Below are 22,413 nucleotides of genomic sequence, written 5' to 3' on the forward strand. Positions count from 1 at the left end.
CAACACACTTGTCTTTGAATAAAGTATTCCAGTAAGCAATATATTTTGCTAAATTATTTTTAAAAAATTGGGCACAGCACAGGGGAAGGTGGATGATGTGGGTGAAGAGGGGTGGTAGGAAGTAAAAAAAAACATGTCATTTCCTTGATCATTGCTATGGAAGTCCATCATTCACTTCTTTTCCCATTGCTTGATTAAAACTTCAGCCTTGTCAGTGAAATCTGCATATTATATATACAGAAATACAAGGGAATTTGCAATGTTTTGACAGGGACTGAATGAGATGCGAGGTTTTCAGTGACAGATGGCCACTTACTGAATTGGCACAATTAACTACTGTTGAGACGAAATACGTGGGATGGCTTTGTTAGTGACAGGTCACCCACGGTACTCGAAGTTAAAGAAAAGGTGGTGATTGATCTGTTCAAAATCATTGGCACAAAACCAACAAGGTGAATTTCAAGTGAACAAAAACTTGAGAATTAAAGAAAAGTATTCAAACATCTAAAACTAAAACAAGCTTTTATTGGAATATATAAAAAATATAGATAGTTGAGGTCCCACTTTACAAGAATGAAAGATCACAATCTCCCAGTGGATGTTAGAAATGGATATACACTTCTTTTTGTAGAGCAACTGTCAAGACACAATAACAATTACATTAAAAAAAAAGTCTGAACTAGAATTTTCTAGGACCAAGGAATATACTGTACTAATCATGGCTATATTTTATATTATCTTGCACAGCCTTTCCCTGTGGAAGATCTGGTACTGTGGACAAAGGAGATTCCTCTATACAGCTTATTGTTCACAATTAAGGGGTCAACAGTGGCTCAGCAAGTAAAATTTCCACTTTTGTACAAGGTTAAATAATCGAGCCTCAGTCCAAATAATCTTAGCTAAAGTCTCAGCTGGCACTCAGTGGTGAATTTGAACAAAAACATAAAATGCCAGAAACACACAGCAGATCATGCTGCACCTGCAGGAACACAGCATTCAAATTTCAAATTACTTTTATTGAGAATGATTCGGATAAAGGTTTTCCACTCAATTTGTTTGCTGCTTATTCCCCCCCCCCATAAATGTTACCTTGACTTTTGAGTATTTCTAGCATTTTCTTCTTATTTCCAAATTCCAGCATCTGTGAATATTTGTTTTTCATTTAACTCTATCTGCTCTCAGATACACAAAAGAGATCAAGGAAACATTTTAAAAAGGGTGAATCCTCTTGATAGGATGAACAACAAATGATCTCCAATCACCAGAAACAGGCCATCTGGTTCTTTAAAGAATGTAAGAAACAAGTTGTTATAAAATCAGTTTTCACCCACATTCAAACTGTGACATCTAAAATAAAAACTAAAATCCCTTCCCACCCCCATAGGAAAGTTTGATGAGATGACATCTGATGAAACAGGTAGAGAAGGCTCACTCTTGTGCCTGCAGCTCAAATAGTAGAACTCTACAGCTTCGGATTTGATGAGACTCAGAATGGGAATACCCAAATGAGTGGCAGATTGGTGTCATTCTGTCATCAGAATAATGGAACCTTCATTTTTATAATTCACTATTCGACAGCTGTCCTTGATACGGATGGAAATGGAAAGAGAATCAAGCTCAAAAGGCTGGGTAAGCAGGTACATAAGTCTTATTCTTAAAAAGGAAGGTGTGCTTAATTGAGCTTTCAATTTAGGCACCACATTTTCCCATTTTCCTTTGGAAATTTGCAAATAAAAATTCAGCACTTGGACAATCTCTGAAGGCGACAAAGTGAAGAACTGGTAACATTTGAGTAGACACATCAGAATGTACTCCAATTCTTAAAACAAAGTAATGAATTCTAGATAACAAATTCTACCTCAGTTTTGTTTCCAAAAAGTGGGCAAATACAATTATTTTTGAGCATGCATGAAATAGGTGTTTGCTATTTACAACATCATAGAACAAAGACTGTCAGTCAAGTGCTTGAACATTTTAAAAAGATGAACTACATCAGGTAAATCAGTGTAGTAAAACAATTTTATCTGCTTAGATTTGGGGTTACAATTCATCATAAAGTACTTTTCTTAAAAACTAATAAATATAGATGGACTCCAGTAAGAAATTTAAACTACACACATACAAAATGCTGAGTTCCTCCAGCATTTTGCGTGTGCTGCTTGGATTTCCAGCATCTGCAGATTTTCTCTTGTTTGTGAAGAAATTTAAACATGTTCCTTGTATCAAAACTCAGGTACAAAATAATATGATTTAAATTATAAAAGTAACAACACCTGCAAGACCTTTGGAAACAAAGCCAACGACCAGGAACAGAGTCATTCTTAACTCCTTGAAGTCGTTAAAGATCATGACAACTATCACATTTAACTTGGTATTTCTTCCACAAAAGGCATGCTCATTTAGTTATAAAAATATAGAAATAAACAGAACTGTATAAAAAACTGTTTCTACAACGATAAATGAAAAAAATCACTATATGTGATTTCCAGGGGCAGTTACCTGAATTTATAAAAGCTCTTTGCTTAATAATTAAATGGCCTTGCATTTTCTTGATATTAATTTGCATTCATCTTCTCAAAAATGATCAGCTGTCTCTAAGTTGACACAGCTAGATATACACTTGCTCTACAGTTTGCTGCTAAATGATGTACAGAGATTACCTTCAATGAAACATATAATCAAGAAGTTTTAGCAGGGTGGAGGAGGGGAGAAGAACTTTAAAAATTAAAAATTCTTACAGGATTAAGGTAATGATTTTAAAAAATGACATCTTTCTTTTGCTTTCAAGGTCTGGATGCAAAATAACTAAGTGTGTTCACAAAGATGCTCTGAAAAATGAAATTATTTGGTAAACATTTTAGAAGAATAGATGTAACAAATTTAGTGTAAAAATATCTGAATTTAATGGCAGATAGAGCCATAAGACATACAGCAGAACAAACTGATTGCTTTTCTTACTCTACAGTTTGGCAGGTTCTAAGGGTTAAAATCAAGTAGAAATGGTAGATACGGGACAAGATGGTGGTTCTGTTGGCTACACTGAAATTGGCAGAATCTTATAGTTATAACAGAATCAACGCTTCCAAGTCAGTTCTGCAGGAACTGCCTTTTATTCAGCACCCTTGGTTAAGATCCTGAACTACAATCACGTTACTAAAAAGTGTCCCAAAAAATCCAATATTCAAAAATTTAAAAACTCAACTTTAAGTGTAGCATAAACTGAGACTTTGCAACAGATTTAAACCAGTAACCAACCTCAATATATACTGCACCAGACTTAAAGGCAAATGCACTGCATTTTGATTATTACAAAATGCCTGCAATCAACGTGCAAAACATTTTCTGCAGGCCACACACGTGTTCACTACTATGCTTTAGTAAATATTAAAAAAGTAGAAAAGTAGAGCAGGAATCAATTCAGGCTGAGATTCTGAAATCCCACTCCCAAATTAGTCTCATGAAATCTGTCATCACCGTGCAAATCCCCCTCGATGGGCAGCACCTCCTCGACCTCTGAATCCACCTCTCTCTCCTCTGAAATTTCCTCTGTTTCTTTCCCGTCCTCTCTCTCCACGTCCTGCTGAAGTGCCACCTCTTCCTCCACCCCTGGAGGCTCCACCTCCACGATCAGGTTTAGTTTTTGGAGGTGGTGATTTGGGACGAAGTCTTTCAATCTCTTCTGTACAACCAGTTAGATGTACATTGGTTCCAGTGAAGTACGAGCTGTAAGTTTCAGCATTGAAGTTACTGTTTGTAAGACTAGGACCCACAGTTAACCATCCTGTAGGAAGGTAAAATAAATAGAAAAATTAAAGTGTAAATGTATCTCAAAAGCATACAAATCAAAGGTAGAGACAGGTACAAGTATTGATGTGAAATAACACACTTTACAAAATTGGAAATTCTAGAAAAGTTTAAAAATCAGTTCATTAATTGTTTTTAATGATAGAATATATCATAAACTTTCAAAAACATTTTGCCTCTGTACTTTAGCAACTATCAGTTAAAATTCTCCATTATATAATTTTTTCTATTAGAATAATAAGCATAACATGCTTACAAACATAATGTAAGCTACTCTCAACATAAGGCATTTTATTATATTGCGGTGTGGATGTTTATCGTCACATCTCCCAAGACAGGTCTGTCTCATTTCACTCCAATATAACATGCATAGTCTGTAGTTTGCTTTGTGTGAGACCATTATGTTGTTAGGTTCACAATCAAGAGAAAATCTGCAGATGCTGGAAATTCAAGCAGCTCACACAAAATGCTGAAGGAACTCAATAGGCCAGGCAGCATCTATGGAAAAAAGTAGTCGACGTTCTGGGCTGAAACCTTTCGGCAGGACCCCTACCAAAGGGTCTCAGCCTGAAACGTCGACTATACTCTTTTCTATAGACGCTGCCTGGCCTACTGAGTTCCTCCAGCATTTTGCATGCGATGTTGTTGGGTTCTCTAGCTTTATTTTATTAGCTTATATTAGATTTGTAAAGAGATTTTTAAAAAAAATAAACACAGCATTGTTGTGTGGCTATTTAAAAATAAACCTCCTTACCAAGTTCTAACATAGGCAAATATATTCCCAATGAGCAGAACAGGCATGCAAGGGATCTGCTTACCCACCGGGGCAGAGCCTACATATGTAAGGCCCACACTCCCAGTTAGACCTAGTCACTGTGGGACCCCCACCACCCACACCCAATTACTGGGCATGACCCAAACCAATCTCTCCCTTGCCCCTCCCAATTGTCTGTAGAACCCACAACCCTTCCACACTTATGGGCAGATCCAGCACATCAGAACATATCAGATTATACCCCCATACCACAGAGCCATGGCGTACACATCCTTCTCCTGCTCTACTGTTAGCTGAAGTTTTATGGTTCCAATGTTCTCAAGGTATGGCCTATGCTCAGCAATTGCAGGAGTCATAGGGAAACAGTAAAGTATCCAGGAGAATATAATGTCTAGATCGGCCATGATCATAATAAATGACAAGACAAGTTTGTCAAGAGCAGTACTGAGGACAGCTTTACAGGTTTTGGAAAGGATTAACAATTTAGGGCTAGGAATCTGTTCTACAAACTGTGGCCATCTGTACAAAATGCTGAATATATACACCTCCACATACCTGAACATCTATGAAGCAGATTCGTGTTGGCTGAGAACACCAAGGTATGGAGCTATGTTGTGAAAATGAAACTGAGGTGCAGATCACTGACGGAAGCACTCCAAAAATAATAAATGCCAGTTTCACTTTAAAACGGGTTCCCTGTAATGCAGGTGTTAAAGTTGTCCTCAACACCCACATTTTTAAGGTGGTTGCACTATATGACTAGATTAACACATGGTAATGCTATTTGCACTGTATCTGGTACACAGTAAACAGATACAAGGGTCTGGAGTACAATTCTCATTATTGGGAGTAACCATGCTGATAAAAAGTCAACTCTTAACAGTGTGCAGTTTTAAACAAAGTCTTAGCAATTTACGTGGCCTAACTTGTTTCTTCTGACACCCTCATCTCAAACGCACGCACTCTGAAGGATTCCATTTAATTACTAACAGATTTTAATTTTTTTTTAAAGAAATGGCTTCAATTTCATCAATATATTGAAATATACATATTATAAAGCAAAGGTGTATTAAACCAAGGGGGCAAAAAAAAAATCTGTTGAAGTTATTCAGTCTGCTGCATAAGCAGAGGCAGAGGGATAAATCAACGTTTTAGGTTGGGAACCTACAACAGGATTCATCCTGATGTAGGCTCTCGACCCAAAATGTTGACCATACCTCCTGTACCTAATAAAGTGATCACTGAGTGTATGTTCATGGACTTCTTCTGTTCCAGCCAATTCACTTCAAGGTTTTTTGTGTTATGCATTCACAGATGCCTTTCTGTACACCACTGTTATTTAACCAACACCGGTTATTGGAGTTACTGTCGCCTTCCTGTCAGCTTGAACCAGTCTGGCCATTCTCCTTTGAACTCTCTCATTAACAAGGCATTCACTGGATGTTTTTCGCACTATCCTCTAAACTCTAGAGACTGTTGTATGTGAAAATCCCAGGAGATCAGCAGTTTCTGAGATACTCAAACCACTCTATCTGGCATCAACAATCATTCCATGGTCAAAGTCACTTAGACTGCATTTCATCCCTATTTTGATGTTTAGTCTGGACAACAATTGAATTGCTTACTTTTTTCTTTGATTTGCTGCCACAGGATTGGCTGATTAGATATTTGCATAAATGAAGGACAGCAGGCATACCTAATAAAGTGGCCAGTGAATATATATTGAATCATTGTAAATACAGATGATGGGAAGAAAACAGTTAAAACTATCATTTTACTATTAACACTGCATTTCTTAAGTGTTTAACTGAAACATATTAACGCAATAAGTTGTAATTGTGAATTTCATGATCCTCGGAAACAAAAGTTAACATTTAAAAGTCAATTGGAATTAATTGGCATCAAATTAATTGTTAAGAAATAAACTATCTTTTTATGATATGATAAATTAGTGTCAGAGTTGGAATGCATAGATAAAGGCCCTTCAGAATTGGATTTATCACTGACACATGTTGTGAAATTCATTACTTTGCTGCAGCAGTACAGTGCACTATGTAAAAATAATATGAATATGTAGAAATCTAACTATATATACTATACATAGTCCTGATTTCAGCAGCTGTTCTCTTACATCACTTTCGTATTTGAGTGACAATTTAGTTTGAAAAAAAATCTACAGTAATGCAAAGTCAACTTCTGTCTTGACAGGTATCATTTTATCTTTTTTTAGTTAATCAAGTTAAACACATTCAGTTCTTGGAACTGAATTGTATTAGCTCAATTGCCACATAAGAATAGAACAGTTGATAAATCTACTGAACCACCACAAGGACCCTAGAAATTATGACAAGATGAAACTATATATAGTCTTTCATATAATTACAAAAATAAAAAGAAGAATAATAACATTTGCATTATAAAACTTGTGTTTGAAGAAAAGGGTCATATACCTGGTCTTATTGTGCTGTCCCTTCCAAAAATGTGTAATCTCCTTCGTCCCAGACAGAAATGTTCAATGATGTGAAATATTTCCACAGGTTTTTCAAGATTCCCAATCTCTGGCTCTTCTGTAATAATAAGATCAATATCTACATTTGCATGGATAAAATCGCCGTCTGTACTTCTGCGCACTGTTCCTTTGATACCCATTAGGCAATGTTCCTACAAAATTAAATGCATAACATATTAGGATAACATGCATAACTAATTGCAAAGTCGGTAATTCTTACATTAAGTAATACTTTATATGGATTCTAAATACACTAGATTCCAGTTAACTGGGTCATCAGTTAATTGGGATAGCCGCTTATTTGGAACAGCTCTTAAACAACAACTAATTGAGAAAATAGCTTTGATTCCCTTCATTTATTTGGACACTATGATGCTTAATTGGGACAGAAGGCTGTTGCTGAACAATTTCTGACTAGCATCAGTCGCATGCACTTGCGTGGCTGTTTGATACTACACCATGCTTGGATGAACAGTTTTTAAAATAGCATCAGTTGCTTGTGTGTGTTCAAAAAGCAGCGAGACAATTTAAAACTGTTTTGCTCACTACCATTTCAAGCATTTAGGCTTAAGAGATGTCAGAAACAGCTGACAGTGTAAATGAAACAATTTCATTACTTCAACAAGTGAGGAACCACAAAGAATTGTGGTTCCTCATCTTGAATGTTACAATGAAAATGAAGATTTGGAAGATGCAATCGTCTACAGCACTGTATGAAGGCATTACTTGTGCTGATTTTGTTAATTTACCGTCAAAAGAAATGGCAGCAGAGGATTCATTGGGGCAGCACAGTAGCATAGTGGTCGGCACAACACTTTACAGTACAGAACAGGTGACGTGGGTTCAATTCCCAATGTTGCCTGTCGGAGTTTATACGTCCTCCCTATGACGGCATTAGTTTCCTCTGGGTGCTCCAGTTTCCACCCACAGTCCAAAGACATACCAGCTGGTAGGTGAATTGGCCATTGTAAATTGTCCCATGATTAGACTAGCATTAGCTATGGTTTGCTGTGCACATGGCTTGAAGGACCAGAGGGACTACTCCACATAGTATTTCAATCATTCAATAAATAAACTAATACACAGCTTTATAGTAGTAGTATTGGTAATGTTCTAATTTGTTCTACATTTCATTATGTTACTCAGTTAAATGGTAATTTATCTTTTTTTATATCTTTTTATCTATTTCCATGAAATTTCGGCTAATTGGGACAGCTGCTTAATTAGGCCAAAATGTACTGTACTTAGTTTGGTATTTCTGCCAATTTATCAAAAAAACTGCAATGAATGCTTGAAAATATCATAAAAACTAATAAACACTTCTCAGGCTTCCAGCCGCGTACAGGTATTGATTTTAACTGCTGTTTCGATGACAAACTCCGCCATATTCATTAGGAATAATGCCCAGGCATGTCGAGACTGAAGGTATTTATAGCCCCATAGGCTGTCCCTCCTATACCTCATCCAAATAGTTTTCCGCTCTCCCTGTGTTCCTTGTACACCTCCTATGCTCCTTGATGCAGGTTTCCACTGTGCGTCCCGTCTGGTTGATATACACTGCTCCACATTCACAGGGAATCTTGTAATCAGCCGACCTGAGTCCCGGGCCATCTGACCTGCATAAGCTTTGATTTGAGCTTCCTTATGGGTTTGTGGATGGTATTAATCCGGTATTTCCTCAGGATTTTGATGATCCGTCCAGAAACAATGGAAATATAGGGAAGACAGGTTATAGCGTCGAGTTCCTCCTTGCTGTTAGGTTTCCTGCTTTTTTCTGCCAGTCCTTTTAAAGGCCCACCTGATTTCCTTCACCGTTCTGTAGGAACATTGTGCATAATAGTCTTATTTCCTTGGGGAGACTCTCTGGGTCTGAAATATTTTTTACACAGTTAATCGAAGTAGAAAGAATTGCTCTATATTGAGAGGCATAATGGTGGTTGTTATTGTTGAGTTACAAGTCCATGTGAGCAAGTTTCCGATAGATGCCATGTCCGAGGCTAACGGACTAGACATGCCCGAGCATCATCCCTGATAGTTTGTCATCAAAGCACTGGTTACAATCAATACCTGTACCTGGCTGGAAGCCTGAGAAAAGTTTATTCGTAATATATGCTGGGAAAGCACTAAATCCTTTATCATAAAAACTGTCATAATAAACTACAATATTGATTGTAAATTATTAATTTGCAAGGAGGAAATTATTTTAAAATGAAAATTACACTTGATATATCTAACAGCAAACTATTTTCATTTGATTACAAACTAATGTAAATTTAGCATGATATGATTGAATCATTTTAATACTTTTGTTGTAAGATTAACATTATAAATTGACAGGAAAAAGGCATCACAATCAATTGTCCAAAGTCCTTGGATCTGTTGCTTTTAAAAGATCTTTTACAATATTAACTGTGAAGAAGTGATAGATTACTTCGATCCTTCAACACACGTTTAAACATTTGATTCAAAGTATCTTCATCTTCATTAACCATATTACAGATTTTCATAATTAAATTTTAATTAAAATATTTTAGTCTAATTAAGGAAATAATTAGACCAAACACAAATAACTTACTGACATATAGATTTTCCATTGACAATGTAATTTTGTTTCAAACCATTTTTTTTTAAACCTGTTATGCTTTCAAAAAGCATGCAACATTTCTGCTGAAACCAATTGCTAGCCAACATTTCTACAGAAGGACCTGTCTCAGGTTACTTGATGTAGCCATTATAAAAAGTTGAGAAAACTGATGTTTTCCTCGTTCCATATGACTATACTCCATTGGTACCGACTTCATAGAAATCATAGAAACTACAGCACAGAAACAGGCCCTTTGGTCCTTCTTGGCTGTGCCGAACCATTTTCTGCCTAGTCCCACTGACCTGCACACGGACCATATCCCTCCATACACCTCCCATCCATGTATCTGTCCAATTTATTCTTAAATGTTAAAAAAGAACCCGCATTTACCACCTCGTCTGGCAGCTCATACCATACTCCCACCACTCCCTGTGTGAAGAAGCCCCCCCTAATGTTCCCTTTAAACTTTTCCCCCCTCACCCTTAACCCATGTCCTCTGGTTTTTTTCTCCCCTTGCCTCAGTGGAAAAAGCCTGCTTGCATTCACTCTATCTATACCCATCATAATTTTATATATCTCTATCAAATCTCCCCTCATTCTTCTACGCTCCAGGGAATAAAGTCCTAACCTAGTCAACCTTTCTCTGTAACTGAGTTTCTCAAGTCCCGGCAACATCCTTGTAAACCTTCTCTGCACTCTTTCAACCTTATTTATATCCTTCCTGTAATTTGGTGACCAAAACTGAACACAATACTCCAGATTCGGCCTCACCAATGCCTTATACAACCTCATCATAACATTCCAGCTCTTATACTCAATACTTCGATTAATAAAGGTCAATGTACCAAAAGCTCTCTTTACGACCCTATCTACCTGTGACGACACTTTTAGGGAATTTTGTATCTGTATTCCCAGATCCCTCTGTTCCACTGCATTCCTCAGTGCCTTACCATTAACCCTGTATGTTCTACCTTGGTTTGTCCTTCCAACGTGCAATACCTCACACTTGTCAGTATTAAACTCCATCTGCCATTTTTCAGCCCATTTTTCCAGCTGGTCCAAGTCCCTCTGCAGGCTCTGAAAACCTTCCTCACTGTCTACTACACCTCCAATCTTTGTATCATCAACAAACTTGCTGGTCCAATTTACCACATTATCATCCAGATCATTGATATAGATAACAAATAACAATGGACCCAGCACTGATCCCTGTGGCACACCACTAGTCACAGCCCTCCACTCAGAGAAGCAATTCTCTACCACCACTCTCTGGCTTCTTCCATCGAGCCAATGTCTAATCCAATTTACCACCTCTCCATGTATACCTAGCGACTGAATTTTCCTAACTAACCTCCCATGCGGGACCTTGTCAAAGGCCTTACTGAAGTCCATGTAGACAATATCCACTGCCTTCTCTTCATCCACTTTCCTGGTAACCTCCTCGAAAAACTCCAAGAGATTGGTCAAACATGACCTCCCACGCACAAAGCCATGTTGACTCTCCCTAATAAGCCCCTGTCTATCCAAATGCTTGTAGATTCTGTCTCTTAGTACTCCCTCCAATAACTTACCTACTACTGACGTTAAACTCACCGGCCTATAATTTCCCAGATTACTTTTCGATCCTTTTTTAAACAACGGAACAACATGAGCCACTCTCCAATCCTCCGGCACTTCACCCGTAGACAGCGACATTTTAAATATTTCTGCCAGTGCCCCCGCAATTTCAACACTAGTCCCCTTCAAGGTCCGAGGGAACACTCTGTCAGGTCCCGGGGATTTATCCACTTTAATTTTCCTCAAGACAGCAAGCACCTCCTCCTTTTCAATCTGTACAGTTTCCATGGTCTCACTACTTGATTCCCTCAATTCCATAGATTTCATGCCAGCTTCCTTAGTAAATACAGACGCAAAAAACCTATTTAAGTTCTCCCCCATTTCCTTTGGTTCCGCACAAAGCCGACCACTCTGATCTTCAAGAGGACCAATTTTATCCCTTACAATCCTTTTGCTCTTAATATACTTGTAAAAGCTCTTTGGATTTATCCTTCACTTTGACTGCCAAGGCAACCTTATGTCTTCTTTTTGCCCTCCTGATTTCTTTCTTAAGTATTTTCTTGCACTTCTTATACTCCTCAAGCACCTGATTTACCCCCTGTTTCCTATACATTTCATACAACTCCCTCTTCTTCTTTATCAGAGTTGCAATATCCCTTGAGAACCAAGGTTCCTTATCCCTATTCAATTTGCCTTTAATCCTGACAGGAACATACAAACTCTGCACTCTCAAAATTTCCCCTTTGAAGGCTTCCCACCTACCAATCACATCTTTGCCAGAGAACAACCTGTCCCAATCCACGCTTTTTAGATCCTTTCTCATTTCTTCAAATTTGGCCTTCTTCCAGTTCAGAACCTCAACCCTAGGACCAGATCACTTGAACAAGGCTTGGACTACCAACCCACATCACAGAAGCTCGTGATATAGCACTGTTTCTTTGCTGCAAACATGCACACAAATTAAAATTTTATAAAGAGAAAACTTAATTTATCTTAAACAATTATTATTAACTGAGATCCTGTTTTGGTAAATCACATTAACTTAGGAGGTTTCAAAGACCCATTCTGGGGGGGAGAACAGGGCATTGGGGAATGCATATTGATATTCATATTAGACACAACTGGTTAGTACCAAGACCCAAGCTGATAATTTGCTTTACATTTATGACTGAGTGGTTAGGCATAGCTCTAATGCCATACTTAAGTTTGCTGATGATACCATTGCTGTTACAATCAAAGCACGTGTCTAATCCGCATATGGGAGGGAATTTGAAAACAGTGAGTAGTGCCATAACAACCTCTCACTCAGAATCAGAATCCTTTATTATCGCCAAGTATGTGGATACATACAGGGAATTTGATGCTGGTTTCCCTGAGCACTCCCTGTACAGAATCAAAAAACAAACAAAATAATAGTGCAAATAATCCTGAACTATATACAATGAGGTATACCTGTGGACTTGGTTTATAATAGACTAAAATTCAAGTGCTCATAAGACTGATGGCATACAGAAAGAAACTATTCTTGTACCTATTTGTCCTGGCATACAGTGATCTAAAATGCCTACCAGAAGGAAGGAGTTGGAACAGGTGATGTCCAGGGTGTGATGGGTCTACAATGATGCTGCTTGCTCGTTTTGTTCAATGTCAGCAAAACCAAAGGACCGCCTTATTCATTGCAGGAGGAAGAAACTGAAGGTCTGTGACACTGTTCTCATGAGGGGAATGGATGTGGAGAGGATCAATAACTTTAAATTCCTTAGTGACTATATAACACCTGGACCAAGCACATAGTGTCATCACAAAGAAGGCATGCCAATGTCTCTAACTTCATAGATGTTTGTGTGTATTTGGCATGCCACCATAAACTTTGACAGATTACTACAAATGTATAGTGGAGAATATCCTAACTGGCTGCATCACAGCCTGATGTGGAAAATCCAATGCCCAGTAATGGAAAAGGCTACAGAAAGTGACAGGGAAAGCCCAGTCCAACACAGGCAGGGCCCTCCCAACCATTGAGCACATTTACATGGAGCTCTGCCACAAGGAAGCAGCACTGATCAAAGGCCCCCACCAGCTAGGCCATGCCCCCCTCCCACTTCTACATCAGGCAGGAGGTACAGAAGTCTTAGGTCACACCTTTAGGTTCAGAAACTGTTATTATCCTAGAACCATCAGGCTCCTGAACCAGCACAGTTAACTTCATTCACCACTTCTCTCAACTGAGAGTATGAGCTACAGACTCATTTCCAAGGACTCTTTATAACTCCTGTTCTCAGTGGTTTTTTATTTGAACAGCTTGTCTTCTTTTGGCATTTACTATATTTGGCTGAGAAACTGGTGCATGGGGCAGGGTTTCAGATTTCTGGATCATTAGGATGTCTTCGGGGGAAGGTATAACCTGTACAAAAAAGTATGGGTCACTACTGAACCAGAGGGGGACCAATATCCTTGCAGGCAGGTTGGGGAGAGTTTAAACTAATTTGACAGGCAGATGAAAACTAGAGTGATGGGGCTGAGGATAGGACTGTTGGTTTACCTGCAGAGGCAGTGTGTAGTGAGACTATCAGGAAGGACAGGCAGATAATAGGGCAAAATTGCAAGTTAGTGGAATGTTGCAGTGTAAAGGGGGACAAATATAGACTGAAGATGTTATAATTGAATGCACACAGTATATGGAGCAAGGTAGATGACCTCGTAGCGCAGTCAGATATTGGCCAGGCATGGTATTGTGGGCACCACAGAGCCACGGCTGAAAGAAGATTACAGCTAGAAGCTGAACATCCAAGGATGTTAAAAAAGATCTACTGAAAGGACAGGCACGTAGGCAGAGGGGGTGGCATGGTTCTATTGGTATAAAATGAACTCAAATCCTTAGAAAGAGGTGACATAGGATCTGAACAAGAACTAATCGAGAAAATAGCCAGGGTTATGCCCAAATCAGCCTTTTAAAAATCATTCTGTTTCGTATATATACTTGATTTTAGTTAATTTTTAATTAAAATGACATTGTTAGTTGTGGTTTTTATTTTAATAGTTTGAGGGATTTAAAGAATAAAAATTACAGGTTTTACATCTAGTTGCCATGGAATTTCTAGGCAACAGAATCTCTATACTTCGCTCTCCATGGAACAACCACTGCCTTAATCTAAGTACTGAATTGAATTGACTTTAGTCTCTACATCCTTCACATACATGAGTAAAAATCTTTACGCTACTTTTCCATCTAAATGTGATTAATTAATTTATAATAAATAGAACAGAGTGTAATATAGAGTACACTCAAGTCAGAGCGAGTTCATCAGTCCGATGGCCTGGTGGAAGAAGCTGTCCGGAGCCTGTTGGTCCTGGCTTTTATGCTGCGGTACTGCTTCCCAGATGGTAGTAGCTGGAATAGGTTGTGGTTGGGATGGCTCGGGGCCCCAATGATCCTACAAGTCCTTTTTACACACCTGTCCTTGTAAATGTCCTGAATCATGGGAAGTTCACAACTACAGATGCGTTGGGCTGTCCGCACCACTCTCTGCAGAGTCCTGCGATTAAGGGAGGTACAGTTCCCACACCAGGCAGTGATACAGCCAGTCAGGATGCTCTCTATTGTGCCCCTGTAGAAAGTTCTTAAGATTTGGGGGCCCATACCAAACTTCCTCAACCGTCTGAGGTGAAAGAGATGCATTTGTGCCTTTTTCACCACACAGCTGGTGTGTACAGACCACGTGAGGTCCTCAGTGACGTGGATGCCGAAGAACCGAAAGCTGTTTACTCTCTCAACCTCAGATCCATTGATGTCAATAGGGGTTAGCCTGTCTCCATTCCTCTTGTAATCCACAACCAGCTCCTTTGTTTTTGCAACATTGAGGGAGAGGCTGTTTTCTTGACACCACTGTGTCAGAGAGATGACTTCTTCCCTGTAGGCCACCTTGTTATTGTTTGAGAAAAGGCCAATCAATGTAGATTCGTTGGCAAATTTAATTAGCGTATTGGAGCTGTGAGTGGTGATACAGTCATGGGTATTCAGGGAGTAAAGGAGGGGACTTAGTATGCAGCCCTGAGGGGCTCCCGTATTGAGGTCAGAGTGTTGAAGGTGAGGGAGTCCACTCTTACAACCTGCTGGCGATCTGACATGAAGTCCAGGATCCAATGGCACAAGGCAAGGTCATGGCCGAGGTCTCTGAGCTTCTTGTTGAGCCTGGATGGAACTACTGTGTTGAATGCTGAATTGCAGCTAGTAACAAGGGCCCTTCACATATAAACTTGTTACATTAAAGAATGAGTAAGCAGCAATTCCAGCGTCCCCTTGAAGCAAGTTTGTACATTATTTGCAAGTGCATGTGCGTTTCCTCCGGTTTCCTCCCGTAGCCCAAAGATGTACGGGTTAGTAGGTTAATTGGACATTGTAAATTATCTTGTGATTCCGCTAGGTTTAAAAAGGTGGGGTGCTGGGCAGTACTCAGCTCTATCACTCTGGTTTGTTGTTGGGCCGGAAGACCTGTTTTGTGCTGTATCTCTATATAAACAAACATAGTGGGCTTTGTCCCATTCTTTTTCTCCATATCGGGGATTCCCTATTGGCAATCTTTTTCTTTCCTTTTTCCCCGTCCTATAAATGAATTAAACTATTACGTATTTTAATCAAGAAAAAACTTCATAAAACATTGTAAAGTGCTTGCATATTATCTCATACCAAAAAAACTGTTGGGGTTGATAAGTAATTAATTGCCCATTCTGAACTGCATTTATCATGTATTTCAATTAAACAAAAGAGGAAAAAGCAGACATTTCCTTTGAAGAGACTGCAGGAACTTGGATTTGTTATACCACACTGACCTCAAGGTCAAATCATACACTTGCCTTTGTTCGCTGGAAGACTGCTTTTGGGTCTAGGGTTTTGGTTTTCCCAGGGTTATCTTTATTGGTTTTGATCCAGCATATATCTTCACAACGTCTGAAACCCCACTTGCGCAAACACTGGAATAATAAAAAGCCGTAAAAAATTAATTTCTAATTTGAGGCCTACTAATTGGAACCCACGCTACAAGTGATGAGATTTGTACAAGAATTTATATTAGCTCAACAGAAGCAGTAACAGATTTATTAAAGACACTGAAATATCTTAACTACAATATTGTTTTAGTGCAATTACAGTCAATTAGCTTTGTGTAGTAGGCAGAAAGTCTTTAGAGTCATCACTATGAAATAAATGAATTTTTAAAAAATTAATACTTATGTACTAAAATATAAATATTTTCCTAAAACAACAAACTTAATTTGAAATAATGTAAAGTACCATTTTAAAAAGGTGGGATTCCATACTGAAATAATCTAATGAAAACCTGCATTATAAACACTTAATTGCCAAGTAAGTCATTTTAACTAACCATTTTAGGTAATGGATCATCAAGGAAAATGAATTCAGTAATAAAAATGCAGTTAAGAGATATTCCTTTTTGTAAAAGGCATTATAAATGAGATCAGCTTCCAATATACCTTTGCAAGAGGAAAGCCATTAATCAAAATGACAGACACAAAACAGAAGAGCACATTACGTATTCAGTGTGAATTATGTACAAAGCTTAAGACTCAACATAGCCATGCTATTGATGGCAAACAATTAGTCAGCTGTGCACCAGACAGTACTTACCATCTGAATAGGCTACTTAGTAAAGGAAGGTCTAATCTGGCTCAGAGTGCTCCTGTTTGACAACTTACCACTCTTCCAAGGTCCAGACCGTCCCCAGAGCCACACCATAAAAAGACAAAAGATCTTAGAGCAGCAATTTCTTCAATTTCCAGTTTCATGATCTACAACAAAAAAGTTTGCTGAGAAAGTGCTTAAAAAGTCTCTAATCATTTTCTTAGATACCACAAAAAGCAACTGATTTCAGCAATCAAAGGAAAGATGCTTTTGCAAAGTGTCAAATACTAAAATATAAGATACTGATAAGATACAAAAGTAAGTGAAATCTGATTTAAAAAAAAAGTCTTCAGAGTAAGCTGGGGAAGAGAAAACTATCAGAAAGTTGAAGCAATCAGAATGGAAACGGGAGTGATTAAGTATGGTTATGCAGAAGTTCAAAATCAAGTTTATGTATTGAACAGAGGTACTATGTCAAATCCGATTTCTGTTGTACTTCATTGTATTGAAATTACATTGTATTTCTTTATTTTCCTGCAAATGCTGCAACAAAATTGAATTTCAAGGTAGTATATTGTGACATATAACACAAGAGATTCTGCAGGATGCTGGAAATTCAGAATAACCCACACAAAACACTGAAGGAATGCAGCAGATCAGGCAGCAGCTATAGAAGGAATACAGTCGACCATTTAGGCCAAGACTCTTCATCAGGACAGGGAAGGAAGGGTGAATAAGCCAGAATAAGAAGGTAGGCAGAAAGGAAGGGGTACAAGCTAGAAGATGATGGGTAAAGAGCAAGGTAGGTAGGTGAGGGGAGGAGAAATGAAATGACAAGCTGGGAGGTGAAAGATGGAAAAAGTAAAGGGTTGAAGGAGAATCTGATAGAAAAGGAGAGTGGAAGGAGGAGGAGAGTGCGAGGGACGTGAGGAAAAGAGAAGAGGTAAGAACAGAACCAGAATGGGAATGGAAAATCAGAAGGGGTTGAGGGAGAAATTAGCAAAAGTTTGAGAAACTAATATTCATGCTGTCAGGTTGAAGGATACTCAGACTAAATAGCATGGGGGCAGGTGATTAGGTAGGTATCACACCTCTTCTGCTTGCAGGGATAAGTGCCAGGAGGGACATCCATGAGAGAGTTTGCAGAGTAGGTGAGGGATGGGGGGGTGGGAGAAAAGGGAAGGTAAAGATTTGCTGAATGCCAAGATCCTGTTGAAGATGGCAGAAGTTGCAGAGAATGATGTGCAGGATGCAGAGGCTCATGAGGTGGTGCGCAAGGACAAGATGAACTCCAGCCCTGTTAAAATGGCAGAAAGAGATGAGGGCAGATGTCCAGAAAATGGAGGGGAAGCAGGTGAGGGCAGAGTCAATGGTGGAGGAAGGGAAACCTCTTCCTTTGAAGGAGTTCGTCTTTGATGTTCTGGAAAAGAAAGCCTCAAATCTGGGAACAGATACTACAGAGACTGAGAAAAAGGAATGGCATTTTTACAAGTGACAAGGTGGGAAGAAGTATAATCAACAGTATGGCGACATAAACTGCACTTACTTTGATAATAAACTTACTTATCGCTTCCACTGAGTGTTCTAGGGATAATTCAGGAGTTATGACATTATGGATGAATTAAAATGAGAACCAGTCTTCAGAAATAAAACCTGCACACACTTCAGTTTCCAACTAATACTTTGTGGCTAGTAATGCTAATCATTGGATGTGGTATGTTCTGACTCTGTTCCATTAAAACTACATAGAGGAAGACAATAGATGAACGTTGCACATTGTTAAAGGTGTATCCTTGCTACCCAAACCATAGTTCAGAACACATCTTTCAACACTAGATCCTTTTTCAGATCTGCTTTGTCACTTAACCTTCTGGTTAGTTGTATATTCATGAAGCCATACTTCAAGACTGTAACAGAAGTTGTATTTTGGATGTCTGGAGTTTGTACTGAAACTTTTGGCACCAGTATTGAATATTCAAAAGGGTTCTGCTAGTTGGGATGTGCTACCTTTGTACAATATGTAATTCTCTAAGTTTACCTGACTATATACAAAATGTAGGTGATTACAGCAGATGAAGCTAGTAAATTTTATCTTGTAATTGTTAAAAAAAAAATAAATATTGTGTCAGGAGTGTGAGATTCTCTTGGGTCCTCCTGGTGGTTTGCTACGTGAATAGACTTCTATATTTCCAAATTACAGCTTCCATATGGCTCAGACACAACAGACAGCACTGAATGCAGAATGCTATACTGAAGGACAGCTAGGTAAAATGATTGTAGTTCTGGAAGGTGAGAAAGCAAGTGGTGACAAAGACTACAACTGTGGTTGTAAGGAAGGTGACATAGAAGGAGGTTTGTGACCACTACTCTGGTACCTGTTGTTTTTGATAAAATGAAAATATAGGTGATTTGATCAGCAAGTTAATAGACAAGGAACTTGTGGACTTGTGGACAACGAGGAAGCTTATGTGATACATCAGTTGGAAATTAGGCTGAAAAAAGTTAGATTGAGCTTAGATCTTCAGAAAGGTAGATTGAGTTTAGATCTATATTAAGACTAGAAAGGAAGTGAAAGCTTTGTAAAGGGTGCAGAAGAGGTTTACTGGGATGTTGCCTCAATTGTTGCATATACCAGCTACCAGAAGGCACTGCACAAAATTGGATTGTTTTTGCTGGAATGTCAGAGGTTGAGAGGCAACCTAATTGTAGTTGATAAAATAATGAGGGGATAGATATGGTAGACAGCCAGTGTATTTTCCCAGGGTGGAAAAGGTCAAATACTAAAGAGCATAAATGAGAGGGAGAAACTTTAAGGGGAATGTACGAGGCATGTATTTTCCTTGTTTACAAATACACCAAGTAGCTGATATGTGGAATGCCCTACTAGAAGAGGTAATAGAAATAAGACTGACAGCATCAATAATGAGGCGCCTAGACAAACACACGGACAGGTGGAGAACAGAGGGAAATGGATCATGTGCAGGCAGATGGGATTAGTTTAGACTGGCATCATGATCATTAACAAAAATTGCCAGCTGAAGGACTGTTCCTGCACTATACTGTTTGATGTTACAAGAGCATCATCTGTTGGTGGTGGCTGGCAGTCTGGGTATTGCAGGATAAAAAAGGCGAGGGAAAGATGCATTTTCGGTGACATGATGCTGAAGGCATATCAGAAATGATGAAAGATGATTTGTCGAAAGTGGGGGCTTCTGTGAAGAACAGAAAATGGGCAACAGCAGAAGTATGAGAACCGGAAATAAGTGAGTTGATAACTCAATAACAATCTGGAAAGGAATTCTACAATTACTGGTCTATTAATGGGCAAAAACTGGTAGAACATAACCACCCAGCTGAGATTTTCCTTTCAAAGTCCACCAATTGGAAATTACCACCTGATTAAGCAATCTTTCAATAAGGTAAAGACAAGCAAATGCCAATATATGCTTCAGTGTAAACTCGAACTTATTTTATGCAATGGTAATGCAAGCCATGGATATCAGCTATACAATCAACAAATGGACTTTTGAATGCATTAGACCATAATGATAGAGCTATACAACCGAGTGTTTTATTTTGCCAATACTGAAAAATAGACCACTTCAAATTTGATATTATTTTGAACCATGAATAAACAGTTTAACAACTGCAGAGACCCAAGAGATTCTTCAGATGCTGTAAATCTTGAGCAACAGACACATAAGGCTAGAAGACCTCAGGAACATCAGTGGAGGAAAAGAAACAAACAATGCTTCAGTTGAGATGAAAGATCTCAACCTGAAACATCGACTGTTTTTGTCTCCCTCCACTGGTCAGGTACCTGCTTGACCTGCTTTGAGTTCCTCCAGCTTTGTGTGAGCTGAGCATCAGAAACATTGCTTGTGCCCTTCAAAAAGTTAATTGGTAATGATACGTGGCCAACATACCAATTATATGTATTAATAAAAAAGCCTTGGTAGTCTGAAACAATTTTTATCAAAAAATAATGGCAAATTAATATCTGGATGTAAACATGCACCTATTTGTTCTTTAAAAAAATAGAAGGAACAAACATTTAGAAAAATAATTTGTAGAATGATAATAAAAACATTGCAAGAAAAACAACTCACATCATCCCATGTCCAGCATTTTTCAATGGCTGTTACTCCAGTTTCTCTGTAATATTCTTCCAAAGGTGGTTCAACCAAAATAACGTCAAATTTGCTCTTTAGTTCTCTAAGATCAAATGTCTCCAGATCAGCCTGTAAATACCTGTTCACAGAAAAATGACGTTAGTTTTAAAGTAAATCTTATAAATGTATGCTTCTTAAGAACACTTCTCGACTACCTCATTTGAGCACCTGACACAAAATCAATCTTTGTCAAGAATTACACAAGGCATCACTTACATGGGAGGAGTATTAGTTTGTGAAATTAAGTCATCCTTCAGCCGGATAAGTTCACGGAGTTTAGGGTATTCTTCGAATCTGTCAGCAAGGCCTGCAAGGAAATTGAAATAGATTTTGATTCAGACAAGCTTTGGTTGAATGAATGATAGTTGGAACATAAATGGGATGAAATCCAACAGAAGTTTGTTCCACCACTAAAGATGTTAATAGTTGACAGTTAACTTAGCACCATTTTCTTACTCTACACTTAAGAAATCACTTTATTTCTTAATTTCTAAAAAAAAATTATAGTTAAAAATAAACTACAATTCCAACAAGCCTCAAGCTATAAAAGAATGAAAAGCTGACAGGTTGAAAATCTTCACCTGTACAAAACTAACACCTATGATCAAATGTTATGAATATTGAATGTTCCAATTCAGTGAACCCCCTAGCTCCAGAGTTTCCAATCAACCTCTGGTCTTTCCATTTTCCTTCTTTTACAAATAGTTCGCCCTACTACTCCTACTTTCTGGCACCCATCCTCCTATCCCTCCTGGATCTACTCAAACTATTACCCACACATTTTACCGATCTGATAACCCATACCCCTTACACGTGTGGTTCCATCTGCCCCTTGTATCTCCCTTGAAAGTTCCCATTACCACATTCTTTACTTACCAGATTTTAGCACTTATAATCTTTGCATTTCTACTCTTCACCCTCTAATTTTTGTTGCCATCTTCACCCTCCTCCCACACATTTTATTCCCCCTTTTCTATTAGCACCTAACACCTACCTGGCCATCTTCCATCCCCTTTTGCCCATTATCCTTCACCCCTCTTCCATCCACTATCACCTACCACAGCCCCAATCTCACCCCCTCCTTCTTCCTATACTGGCTGTCTTTCCACTCTACTCTCATTCTTGACATAAGGTGTCAACTTGAAACATTGGCAATATCTTTTTCCCCATAGATGATGCTTGACCTGCTGAATTCTTCCTGCAGTTTTCTGCCAAAGGAAACTAAGCATTGATGGGCTTTCAGGGGTACGTGCTCCCAGTGAAGCTGAGAATCAAATGTGTATCACTCATTGAGGGTATTGCACAATCTGATGCTCCAAGAGCACAACTGCAGCTCAGGTTATTACCCAAAAGTATGGAAGACAATAAGACATA

The 22,413-nt window shown here is 38.6% G+C and overlaps 1 protein-coding gene across 3 annotated transcripts in view; it reads right to left on the reverse strand.

Moving 5' to 3' along the window:
* Positions 1 to 526: 526 nt before the first annotated feature.
* The window catches only part of mettl14 (methyltransferase 14, N6-adenosine-methyltransferase subunit), a 58,767-nt gene continuing 36,880 nt past the window's right edge, over positions 527 to 22,413 (reverse strand). For all 3 annotated transcript variants that reach the window (XM_063043570.1, XM_063043569.1, XM_063043571.1), the window contains 6 exons: positions 21,256 to 21,346; positions 20,977 to 21,118; positions 16,942 to 17,034; positions 16,084 to 16,200; positions 7,030 to 7,240; positions 527 to 3,781 (listed from right to left, as the gene is read on the reverse strand). In XM_063043570.1, the coding sequence (XP_062899640.1) occupies positions 3,471 to 3,781; positions 7,030 to 7,240; positions 16,084 to 16,200; positions 16,942 to 17,034; positions 20,977 to 21,118; positions 21,256 to 21,346 (965 nt within the window). In that variant the 3' untranslated portion in view covers positions 527 to 3,470. The remainder of the gene's footprint in view (positions 3,782 to 7,029; positions 7,241 to 16,083; positions 16,201 to 16,941; positions 17,035 to 20,976; positions 21,119 to 21,255; positions 21,347 to 22,413) is intronic.

The sequence above is a fragment of the Mobula hypostoma genome, chromosome 3 (assembly GCF_963921235.1).
Source record: "Mobula hypostoma chromosome 3, sMobHyp1.1, whole genome shotgun sequence".
Taxonomy (NCBI): domain Eukaryota; kingdom Metazoa; phylum Chordata; class Chondrichthyes; order Myliobatiformes; family Myliobatidae; genus Mobula; species Mobula hypostoma.